This window comes from Mastomys coucha, unplaced genomic scaffold, assembly GCF_008632895.1.
Source record: "Mastomys coucha isolate ucsf_1 unplaced genomic scaffold, UCSF_Mcou_1 pScaffold22, whole genome shotgun sequence".
NCBI classification, from domain to species: domain Eukaryota; kingdom Metazoa; phylum Chordata; class Mammalia; order Rodentia; family Muridae; genus Mastomys; species Mastomys coucha.
In genome coordinates, this window is record NW_022196905.1 from 99,642,627 (window position 1) to 99,655,045 (window position 12,419).

The 12,419-nt window shown below is 38.3% G+C and overlaps 1 protein-coding gene across 11 annotated transcripts in view; it reads right to left on the reverse strand.

The window, feature by feature from the left end:
- Positions 1–12,419, reverse strand: part of Hfm1 (helicase for meiosis 1) — an 87,399-nt gene that overhangs the window by 74,236 nt on the left and 744 nt on the right. For 2 of the 11 annotated variants that reach the window (XM_031337154.1, XM_031337153.1), the window contains exons 1-4: positions 12,069–12,340; positions 8,816–8,913; positions 4,319–4,431; positions 3,203–3,506 (exon numbers count right to left, since the gene is read on the reverse strand). In XM_031337154.1, coding sequence (XP_031193014.1) covers positions 3,203–3,506; positions 4,319–4,431; positions 8,816–8,886 — 488 coding nt within the window. In that variant the 5' untranslated portion in view covers positions 8,887–8,913; positions 12,069–12,340. The other 9 variants (XM_031337152.1, XM_031337150.1, XM_031337159.1 and 6 more) reach the window with 7 other exon arrangements.

The window sequence follows — 12,419 nt, forward strand, 5'->3', positions numbered from 1 at the left end:
TGTGTGTGTATCTGCCTGTCTGTCTGTGTCTTTTCTCTGGAGAGATCCCTGGCCATGGCCAGACATGGAAAGTGCCTTTTGTAAAGGATATTACTAACTAGGAATATCCTTTTCTTTCTTTCTTTTATTAACCAATCCATTTTTTTAATTCTTAAATTCTTGACATTACAGAACTAAACTGAAATTTATTAACATTCCACTCGTACATTTCTTATCAACAAACAGAAAATAAAATCCATGAGCCAAAAAACCCAAACGAAACTAAAAACAGGCAAAAGCTTATAAAACTAAATATGGATCCCAGCATTAACAGCTGAACAGAGAATGTGATTTTTCTTTAAATTATTAGCAGATGATAAGGTGTAGAAACTGAACACTTACAAATTATTTAAAACCTGGAATCACTGACCAGAAATTACACAGTTGGATCATGGGAAAACAGCAGAAGGGGGTTACAAGCGAACCTACACTGTTCTAGCTGTACCACATCCCGTTCTCGGAGGAAAGCCTGGCATTGGTTCGATACTGGGCCAGGCTAATACTGGCAGCCAAGCCAGAAATAGTGACCTGCCTTCCAGAAGAGCCTTCCACAGGGTTGGCAATTTTGATCTGGGCCCCGGACATCTGGCAGATCTCATTGATGTCGGTGCCTTGGCGCCTGATTATGCAGCCAATTAAGTTATTTGGAATGGTGAGTTCAAGGGTGGTTTGAGTAGATGCATCCAAACTTGCCCAATAGCCTTTCACCTCTGGTAAAGCTTAGTATTATCAAGCATGCCATTTGTGCTAGAAGATGCTGACACATCTACATTCATATGTATAGGTCCCAGTCAACCGAATCTTCCTTGGCCCTAAGGTTTATCACTGTTTACTTGAAATCTGGTTTTCATGTTGATTTTGAGATGTAGTAGTAGTCTCACTGTATAACCCTGGTTATCCTAGGACATGCCGTGTAACCCAGCCTGGCCTTGAACATCTAGTGCCTCTGAATATTGAGGTTACAGGCTATCTCTTTTTGTTTAGTTTGTTTTATGTAGGCATCTGAAGCTATAAGCCTCCTCTCATGGCCACAGTCACTGTGTCAGAGTCTGAGTGTGCTGTCTCCCTCTTGTGGCCACTGTCATTGTGTCACACAGTCTGGATGTGCTGTGCTGTCACCCTCTCAGACTCCGAAATACACATTGGACCTTTTGACTTGGTCTGGTTATTTCTCTCAAAGTCCGATTCCCCTATTTTCTCCAGGCCCCTGCCTTTCTTTCAGGAACCCGTTTTACGTAGCTGCTGGTGGTTACAGGGGCTGGCTTACAGGTTCAGAGGTTCAGCCCATTATCATCAAGGCTGGAGCATGGCAGCATCCAGGCAGGCATGATGCAAGAGGAGCTGAGAGTTCTACATCTTCATCTGAAGGCTGCTAGCAGAATACTGACTTACAGGCAGCTAGGACAAGGGTATTAAAGCCCATACCCACAGTGACACACCCACTTCAATAAGGCCACCTCCTAACAGTGCCACTCCCTGGCCCAAGTATATACAAACCATCACAGGAGGGGTATATGGGAAGGTTTAGAGGGAGGAAAGGAAGGGGAAATGACATTATTATAATCTCAAAAAAATAAGAGATAAAATTTTTTAAAAAGAATTACAATCAGAAATGTAACCTAAAATAATCCCAGCTCTTAGGAGGCTAAGGCATAGAAATTCCCAAAACCAAGAGTTTAGCTTGCTAACATAAGAATTTTTGTTTGTTTGTTTTCAAGTTGTTTTTCTCTGGTATGTTAACAGCAATAGGAAGCTAACACATGGGAAAACATACAATATACATACTTAGTTTCCTCCCCTGGCTTGTCACTTTACTGTTAATCTATTCATCTTCTGATTTATGAAAAGGGTCATTTTGGAGTGTAGCCAAAAATATATCATTTAGGACCCAAGCATGGAGAATATGCCTTTAAGGCCAGTAATGAGGAGGTGAAGGCAAGATTTTTGTACTTGTGAGCTCAAGCTGGTCTACACAGTAAATTCCATTTTACCTAGATCTGCATAATGAGATCCTGTCTCAAAATAAACCACCAGTATACGTATGTATTTATGTATGTATGTATTATGTATGTATGTATGTATGCATGTATGTATGTATGTATGTATATATGTATATGTGTGTACACACACTTAAGGCTAACTAGAAGTGGGTTTAGCACTGTTTTATTTTAGCTTTCAGCTTTAACTTTCAGTATGGTTAAGTATAAGTAGATATAACCCACTAAACAAAAACTGAGATTCCTCAGTAAAATTTACGTATTGGGCTGGAGAGATGGCTCAGTGGTTAAGAGCACTGACTGCTCTTCCAGAGGTCCTGAGTTCCATCCCAGCAACCAGATGGTAGCTCACAACCATCTGCCATGGGATCTTGTGCCCTCTTCTGGTATGTCTGAAGACAGCTACAGTGTACTCATATACACAAAATAAATAAATAATTCTAAAAAAAAAAAACTTAAGTATTAAGGGTTACTGAAAAGAAAAGCTTGAGAATCTTCGCTCTACCAATAATTGTTGTTAAAATAACTGTCACATTACAAAATATTTAATGAGCTAGTTTTAGTTATTCACTACCCATGACTTCACAGTACATTTTAAGCTCCTGAAGGGCAAGAACCTATGGTTTCTATGAGTGGAATCCCAGATCTGATACTTCATATAAACATTTGTTGTTACTATTCCTCTCATCCACCTCCTATTATATTTCTTTTCCGTGTACACCTAAGTACATGCCTGACAATGCATGTACATAAGTCCAAACTATATATAATCTTCTGAATCTTGGTTTTTTTCACTGAATACACTTCAGAGATCTGGCTTTCTGAAAACTTTACCTTTGTAAAGAACAAGGCACATGTGTGGTAGTGAATATGCACTATGTAAATATACACAAACAAGTGTGTAGTAGTGATTATGCACTAGGTAAATGTACATGTACATGTTTTTAGAGGAGGTGAATGCTTAGATCTTGAGATTTGATGGGCATATACAAATCTTTGACTTTTATCCTATTAAAAAAGGAATTAATAGTTTAATATGTTGGAATTTTTATGCTGACATAAACTACATGAGCCTGGCTTCACAAGAAACATAACAACTTACCTAATAGTTTATAAACTTTCAATTTCAGATTAGATTACTGAGCATTATTTAACTTATTAGTTACCTTTTTTTGAGTGCTGATGCACCTTCTCTGTCTTCTGCAGCATTATGTAATTTTGTATCACCAGGATTACTCTTTGCAGATGGACTCTCAGGGTCCATGTGATTTTTGTATTTCTGAGAAGAACCATACATCAGCTTCCCAGCTCCATGTGACATGTCATTGTTACTTGATCCTCCTAAATTTAGATAATCCTGTTCATGAACATTACAGGGAAAACAGAATTTTTGTGTTGGTGAAATACAGTTTGTGTCTTCATTAATGATCTTCAAGTTTGAGGTTAACATTCTTGGCATCTTTCCTTCTCCTAGGGGAAAAGAAATATACTAATTATTAATTATTATATGTTCTTCATGGAAACAAATTTTCTAAATAATGATAAAAAAATTTCAATTACACATTTTTAAAGAGGAGCAGTGACATGGTTTAGTGGGTAAAAAATATTTTTTGTCAAGCCTGAAAACCTGAGTTCTATTCGCAGGACTCACATGGTAAAAAAGAGAACTGATTCCTACAAGTCGTTCTCTGGCCACACAAACACAGTGACAGTACCCACCCCATACACAGGCATACTAAGTAACTGTAAGGGAATTAAAATATGCAAACTTATAAAGTATGCGTCCGAATATTACAAGAACCATACACTGAGTATGCTTGTCTTTGGAAAATGTTTTCTAGTATGGGGAATGATGCAGGCCCTCCTGCATGCTAAGCACATGCTCTGTACATTGTATAGGCTAAGTAAATGCCTGACAATGCTTAACATAAAAGCCCAAACTATATATAATCTTCTGAATCTTGGTTTTTTTCACTGAATACACTTCAGAGATCTGGCTTTCTGAAAACTTTATCTTTGTAAAGAACAAGGCACATGTGTGGTAGTGAATATGCACTATGTAAATATACACAAACAAGTGTGTGGTAGTGATTATGTACTAGGTAAATGTACATGTACATGTTTTTAGAGGAGGTAAATGCTTAGATCTTGAGATTTGATGGGCATATACAAATCCTTGATTTTTATTCTATTAAAAAAGGAATTAATTGTTTAATATGTTGGAGTCTTTATGCTGACATAAACTACATGGGTTTGGCTTCACAAGAAAAATGACAATTTACCTAATAGCTTATAACTTTCAATTTCTTCCTCTAACTCTTGAATATCTGGAATATCTGAAATCAGTGGAGCTGGAGGGAGAAACCAATCCAGGGGTTTTTCCTTAACTGGAAAGCTATATAAAATACAAAATGTGAGTATATGTTAATAAGGAAAGGCTATCAAAAAACATTTATTTATTAAACACCCACTTGTATGCAAACTCTTAGACAAACATCCCAAAGACAAACTCTCTGCCATGGTTTTGCTTTATCCCTGTGTGTCAATGCTCTCAGTATCATTTCCATGTGTCACAGGACTGATGACACTGCTGTTGAGGAACACTACCTAAAAGATGGCTAAAACTCCTCTTCATCTTCTTGTCAAACTGCAGAATTGAAACTACTGTATAAAACAGATTACTGTGACATAGCTCACCTACAATCATGGGTTATCAACAACCAGCATGTAAGTGTCAGTTTACTATGGTCTACATTACTCCTATACCTACTAAAACTTAATGCTCTAACAGAAGCAGTTTTGGTCTAGAACTATTCATAAATCACAGAAAACTCAAGACAATCCCAGAAGCTGACAATTTCTTAAAGGCTACAGTAACTTGTTGCTCCAAGTCGGCACCTGTACCCTCCTGTCCTTTAGCTGTGACCCTGTTAAATGAGACTACTTAAAGAATTCTTTTCCAATCAAAATTTCTTTTCTTTTATTACTACAAAAAAAAAAGTTGTAGGGTAACAATAAATGTAATAGAGAAGAAAGAATACCATACATCATTACTACCTAGTCCCAGTGTTGGTTGTTGCTACGGTCACTGCCTCTATCTCCTCTTCTTCTTCCTCTTCTTTTTCTTCTTCCTTCTCTTCCTCATCTTTAAATTTAGGAGGCTAAGCTTTCAGAAGTGACAGTCTTTACTTTTCTACCTCTTATAACCTAGCATGTACCTACTATGCTCATATTTTCCAATAAAAAACTATGGCACATTGACTGTGTTTGACAAGCTGCCTAACAATAAGCAGAACATTTGAAAGTAAAGATAATATCAAAGGCCTTCAGGAGTCTATGCTGAATGAGTCATAAGATTCAGTCCATAATCCTCCTTGTAGGCATAGGACCAACTTCTGAGGAACCCACACACAGTTCCCAAAGGCCCTCTCCTACTGGAGTCCCTAAGTCATGACCTGAGAAAAGGTACATGAAGTGTTACCAAGGAATAAAGCTCATTAGGGATTCAGTGCACAGGGTTTAAACTAAGACTAATCACATAGTTACCCCTAACAGACACATGGATTCCAGATTCCAGATTCCAGAAGAGAAGCAGGTTTTCAGCCTGAGTCATATTACTGGTATAAACACTTTCTGCACAGTGGAGAACTTCCTGAAGGCTAAGTTCTTAGACTCTAGTCAGAGGCAATTCCTGTAAGCAGACCTTTGTAAGTATAGTGCCTCTTTTTGCACAGGAACTATTTCAAAAAAATCTAAGAAGATAATGAATTACAGGCAGACATCTAGCTCTACTACTCAGTCTCCTCACAAAATTAAATTACCCTTATGAAATTTTTCCTAGAGGTACCATCTCCTAATCAGCAAAACCTAAAAAATAGTACAATGTTTTCTACTTACTACATACTGACACACATCGGGTCTTCCCAAATCTTCCTTATAATAATTCTTTTTTTCTTTTTTCTTTTTTCCTTTATTTTTTTGTTTTTTTCAAGACAAGGTTTCTCTGTATAGCCCTGGCTGTCCTGGAACTCACTCTGTAGACCAGGCTTGCCTCAAACTCAGAAATCCGCCTGCCTCTGCTTCCCAAGTGCTGGGATTAAAGGTGTGCACCACCATCGCCCAGCCCTTATAATAATTCTTAAATTAATCATTTCTCTACATTTCTACTGTTGGTGTTGTAACCAAAGTTTCTTCTCAATCAGTCTAGGCCCTGCCTAAGATACGGTGTTGCCTTCATTCAGGGTGGGTCTTCCTACGTCAACTAAGCTTTATGAAAATCCCTTGAAGGCATCCCCATAAACCAATCTAATCTAGACAATTCCTTATTAGGTTTCCTTTCTCAGGTTATTCAAAACTGTGTCAACTTGACAAAACTAATCAGTGCAAGGGCGGTGGTGGTGCACGCCTTTAATCCCAGCACTTGGGAGGCAGAGACAGGCAGATTTCTGAGTTCGAGGCCAGCCTGGTCTACAGAGTGAGTTCCAGGACAGCCAGGGTTATACAGAGAAACCCTGTCTCGAAAAAACCAAAAAAAAAAAAAAAAACCAAAACCAAACAAACAAAAAAAACCTAATCAGTGCAATGTCCACAGAGGCCCCTATGTTAAGGGCTTGCTTTGGTTTGGAGAATGTGAAACTTTTATAGGTAAGAGTCCATGGGTGTAAGTTTGCTCACTAAGGTGTGGATCTGAAGAAATACCGAGACACTGGCCTCTTCCTGTCCCTTTGTACCCCTCCTGTCACAAGGTGAAGTTTACTCTATTATGTCATCCCACCAGGACATACTATCTTTCCACAAGTCCTAAAGCAATAGATCAATAAACCACAGCTTACAGTTGTGGGCCAAATAACTCTTTTAGTTTTACAAATATTACCTAAGATGTTTCCTACAGGAATGAATGCTGACTAACACAATAGTAAATAGAGAATACATTCTGTGCCTCTCCTTTCTGTTCAAAGATATTTCCTTTATTTTGCTTGGAACTTTGTCCTGACTCACTCTCATATCCACATATGGATGTTCTAGTATTCATTTATTCATCAATTCATAATTTTTATTGATACCATATACCAGGTACTATTTCAGGCAATAGGCTTTACATTCATATACCACCTAGAACAAATCCTACATTTCATAAGATATTTCCATAGGTTCTCAAAGATTGTCTGCTTTCTTCCTTTGTACAGACTCATAATAACGCTTATGGTCCTTGTGCGATACGTATATGTAGAAAGATAATAGATAAAAGCACGGTGAGAAACAGAGAAATGGGTAAACCTGACTGATAATTCATCTTGAGTGTAAACACTTTGAGGCTTTATTTCTACTTAAATCAGCAGGACTTAGCACAATGCTTCTTACACTTAAGTATGTTGTTCAAAAAATGTTTGATAATTTAATTCCTTAGTTTTTTAAACTATAAACACAGCCAATATTCTTATTCAAATATTTAATATACAAAACAATCTAAGAAATTAACTTTTCTGATTATGTCTCACTGCTTCTGTTTTATGGATCCAATACTCCAGAAAATCTCTGTATACTGTCTCCTAAAAGTACTGTGAACTGTCTTAGTTCCATCCTTTCTCATTTGCTGTAATATTCTGGCGTCAACACTTGCTTTCTTACTGCTGAAAGAATGATCGAATCCCTGAAAGTATCTTAAAACCAGCCCTTAATATGAAAAGCCTAGGTGATTTCCCACATCTGAAAGTTCACAGCACAGATATACCCCTGTCATTTCCCTTGAACATGTTTTGACTTTGGAATTAGTCACATTATTAACTGGTGGCCTTTTCATACTCATGTATTCAATCTCAACCATAGCTTAAATAGTTGAAATAAAAGGGATTTTCAGTCTTTTTTTTTTATTCTTTTCAGTACCCAAACAATATTTGATATTTGAATGAGTAAAAAAAAATTAAATGTTTTAACAAGGCAGAATAATACAAAAGAAAAAAACATACAAAATTTAGAAGAGCGCAATCCACATATGAGAAACACCTGACTAACTTGCACTCCCTGCGGCTGTGGCCTTTGGCCTTAATCTTCATTCCTACCTCTGCTTCCTGCCTGCACTGAACGTGTTATTTCACCTGGCCTCCAGCACAACGTTGGCCCACTCTGTTTCCTTTCTCAGCCTGAGATATTTGATCATTACTTCTAGTACTTATCTTGGCCTTAATCTGACAAATCAGATACAGAAGCTATTAAAGCACAATCTATTTTCAAACTATAACATTTTTTTAAAGATTTATTTATTATATGTAAGTATACTGTAGCTGTCCTCAGACACTCCAGAAGAGGGTGTCATCTTGTTACAGATGGTTGCAAGCCACCATGTGGTTGCTGGGATTTGAACTCAGGGCCTTTGGAAGAGCAGTCACTGCTCTTAACCACTGAGCCATCTCTCCAGCCCAAATTATAGCATTTTAAATAATAAACTTTAGTTACTCCATTATGTCTGAATTCTATGCTTTCTAAACATAAAACTGAAATATCAACCTGCTCACTTTTTATTTAGTTTAAGTTACCAGAAGGAATAATTAGAAGTCCTTAAAATTGCCGGGCGGTGGTGGCGCACGCCTTTAATCCCAGCACTTGGGAGGCAGAGGCAGGCGGATTTCTGAGTTCGAGGCCAGCCTGGTCTACAGAGTGAGTACCAGGACAGCCAGGGCTATACAGAGAAACCCTGTCTCGAAAAACCAAAAAAAAAAAAAAAGAAGTCCTTAAAATTATAAAACTGAAAATGATACATTAGATAAGTAAGGCATACTTACTATTCAGTTTCATCTGGGTTTCTGAAAAACAAATTATCCTTGGAAAAAAAGCAATCGTTTGACCTCAGCATTGTTGAAAAACAGACTTTGTCTGAAATCTATAATACAAAAAAGGTGGTTTATATTTGTTTACAGGAATCTGAAATATAATTTCTGGACAAGTGTATCAAAGTCATGAATTTCCCAGAATGCTTTTTTACATATAGTCATAGACAATTCTTTGAACTCTGTCTTCTATAAATCCCTAAATGCCTTAACAATGGAGCATACTATTCTCTGTTCATTGCCTTAACAATGGAGCATACTATTCTCTGTTCATTGCTGTGTTTTCCCACATGCCCTTCTCTTAAAACTGTACCAAAGCTTAGAACACATTTCCCTTCCTCACCTAGCAAATTCTACTACATCCTTCAGTGTTTATGTCACCATGGTCAAAAGCACACCTTGCTCCTTTTTCATTTCAATTATTCAACCCACATATCAAACTATATCTTATTTTTCTAAATTCTGAAGCATAATGAAGTGTTCTATAGGTCAGAGAATGAAATTAGATGGACAAATCATAAAACAAAAATCACATTTCCATTTCTTATTGATAGATGATATACTGCAAACTTGTCCTCAGGACAGAAGTTAAAAACTTAACAACTACAAGAGCACCATCTCATGGTAAAAAGCCCATCCATCACCAAGTTAGAATATCTCACCAGCATTAGAGACTTCTCTAATAAAGACAAACAAATACAGGAGAGATCTAGGTAGGAAGGCTGCGTGGAAAGTAGCTCTTGATAAATGAACAGGAGAGAGGCTACTTCCCGCATGCACTTTAAGATACTTCTTAAAATAAACCAGAATATTGTGGATTTTCACTATTTTAGTTATTTGGCCCTCCACACCATACTTATTTATTTTTCTCTTCTCAATTTCTTTCTTTTTTTTTTAATTTCCTGGTCCCCCCTCCATGAGTACCTCACCCCATCCTCCCTCCCCTTGGCCTCTATGAGTGTGCTCCCCCACCCATCCACCCATTCCCACCTCACCACTCTAGAATCTCCCTTCTTCTCTAGGGAACCGTGCCTCCCCTCCCACTGATGCCTGACAAGGTAGTCTCTGTTCCATATGTAGCAGGGCCATGGGCCAGCCCATACATGCTCTTTGGTTGGTGCCTTAGTCCCTGGGGCTCGGAGGGTGTCTAGCTATTTGATACTGTTGTTGTTCTCATTTTCTTAACCATCCAGTTACCAACGAAAAGAAATAGCAAAAACTAAAACAAGTAAATATATTCTATAAATATCTAAAACAACTTGACTATATGATAAATAGAAGCCAAGAAAAGTAGGGCAGAAAGTAAAAGGGAATCAATCAGAAATCACTAGCAAAACTTTACATCTATTTATGCAAACTATTCCAGAATTTGAAAACAATTATTGGGGTGGGGGGGGGCTGGAGAGATGATGGCTCATCAGTTAAGAGCACTGACTGCTCTTCTAGAGGTCCTGAGTTCAAATCCCAGCAACCACATGGTGGCTCACAACCATCTGTAATGGGATCTGGTGCCCTCTTCTGGTGTGTGTGAAGACAGCTCATATACATAAAATAAATCTTAAAAAAAAACAGTTATCTGAAAAAAACTATACTAATCAACATTATATTTACTGTCTAAGAAGTTACAAAATGTTTCCTCTCTAGATTAAGAACTACATTTTAATCAAAAGGTTAATAAAGTAAAAGTCATCAAACCATGCTTCTATATCTCTCCTACCTCAGAATGTAAGTAGAACTTAATACTAACATGCATAATTTAATTCTTTATTCTTAAAGCGAAACAGCAAATTAAAACTAACTTTAAATGTTATACTGTACAAAAAGACCTCCCATACATACAGTAACAAGATTTTTCTGGTTCTAGTACAAACGTCGGTATAACTTTAGTTCGGAATAGAAACATCACATATATATTTTAATTCTAATGTACTCCAATGGGGAGAAAAACCCTTTATGTAAAATTGTACATCTCTTAGTCTTGTATTCTTAGCTTTCTTTAGAACACTCATCTGTAACGGTTACTGTGTGTTTAGTTTATCTTTCTCCCTGGAAAGCAAAAAAAGGATTTTTTTTCTTCTTAATGTGTTTCAATAACCTGAAACACTTCCTGGTACAGAGAAGATGACCAATAAAAATTCATTTTGGAATAAACGCACTAGCAATCAATTTATAAAATAATTCTAAATAACGTAATTTTAGTCAACTGATTTCCCCCAGTTAAGTTTAAATTTTTGATTTTTTTCTACCTGACAACTCTAAAAGATGGTGAATTTGGAACTTTCATGATAAAAATAAATCACTTAAAAAATAGTTCCTAAAATAAACCTTGTTATGTTAAGGTGATTTTTTTTTGTTTTGTTTTTTGTTTTTTGTTTTTCAAGATAGGGTTTCTCTGTTGTAGTCCTGGCTGTCCTGGAACTCACTCTGTAGATCAGGCTGGCCTCGAACTCAGAAATCCGCCTGCCTCTGCCTCCCAAGTGCTGAGATTAAAGGCGTGTGCCACCACTGCCTTTTGTCACAAAAGTTCTTATTTCAGAGCCTTGCACAGTGGTACAAGCTTTTTTTTTTTTTTAAGATTTATTTATTTATTATATGTAAGTATACTGTAGCTGTCTTCAGACACTCCACAAGGGTCACGAGGGAGTCAGATCTCCTTATGGACCAGTCTGTCCTCGAACTCAGAAATCTGCCTGCCTCTGCCTCCCAAGTGCTGGGATTAAAGGTGTACACCACTACCGCCCATTTTATTTTATTGTGAGTACACTGTTACACCAGGGCATCTGATCCCACTACAGATGGTTTTGAGCCACCATGTGGTTGCTGGGACTTGCTACCCTTTAGAAGGGTAGTCAGTACTCTTAACCGCTGAGCCATCTCTCCAGCCCTGTGGTACAAGATTGTAGTTCAGCACTAGGAAGGTGGAGGCAGGAGGATCAATTTATGGCCAGTCTCAGCTGAGGTCAGCCTGGGCTACAACAACAAAAACAGGTTTCACCGTGTATAGTGCAAAACTCAATAAGTAACATCGCTTCAAGTATTTTTATTTTAAAGTCCACACTGAAACCTGTTCTGTCTGGTTTGTTGCTTGTAGAAGTAACACACCTTACTGTATTTCTGACAACCTTAATATCTTATTCTCAATGACCTTTTACTTGTATAAAAGTACTGGCTAGCGGGTTCCTTATAATTTTTACATCTGCACACATACTTAGACGTGACTGGCTCCCAACAGTAATCCCAACACTTGAGAGCTGGCAGGCCGACGCCAGGCCGGGATAGCCCGGGCTTCAGAGCGGGAACCTGTTTCAAACAGTGAATACTTATTTCAGAAGCGCACTCGTCCACGCTTAACTACCGACTCTCGTCCGTGCGAGGCCCAGACCCAGCGGAACCGCGCACCGCAGAAGAGCGCAGGGGAGAACAGTCTGCAGGCCCCGCCGCCCGCAGACTGAGGAGAGGGCTAGACTGGCCCGTGCTCGGCCTAGAGGCGCCCCGCCCCGCCCGCCGGAGCGTGCGCGCCCCGCCCCCTCCGCAGCGTGTCCCGCCTCGCCCCCGCAGC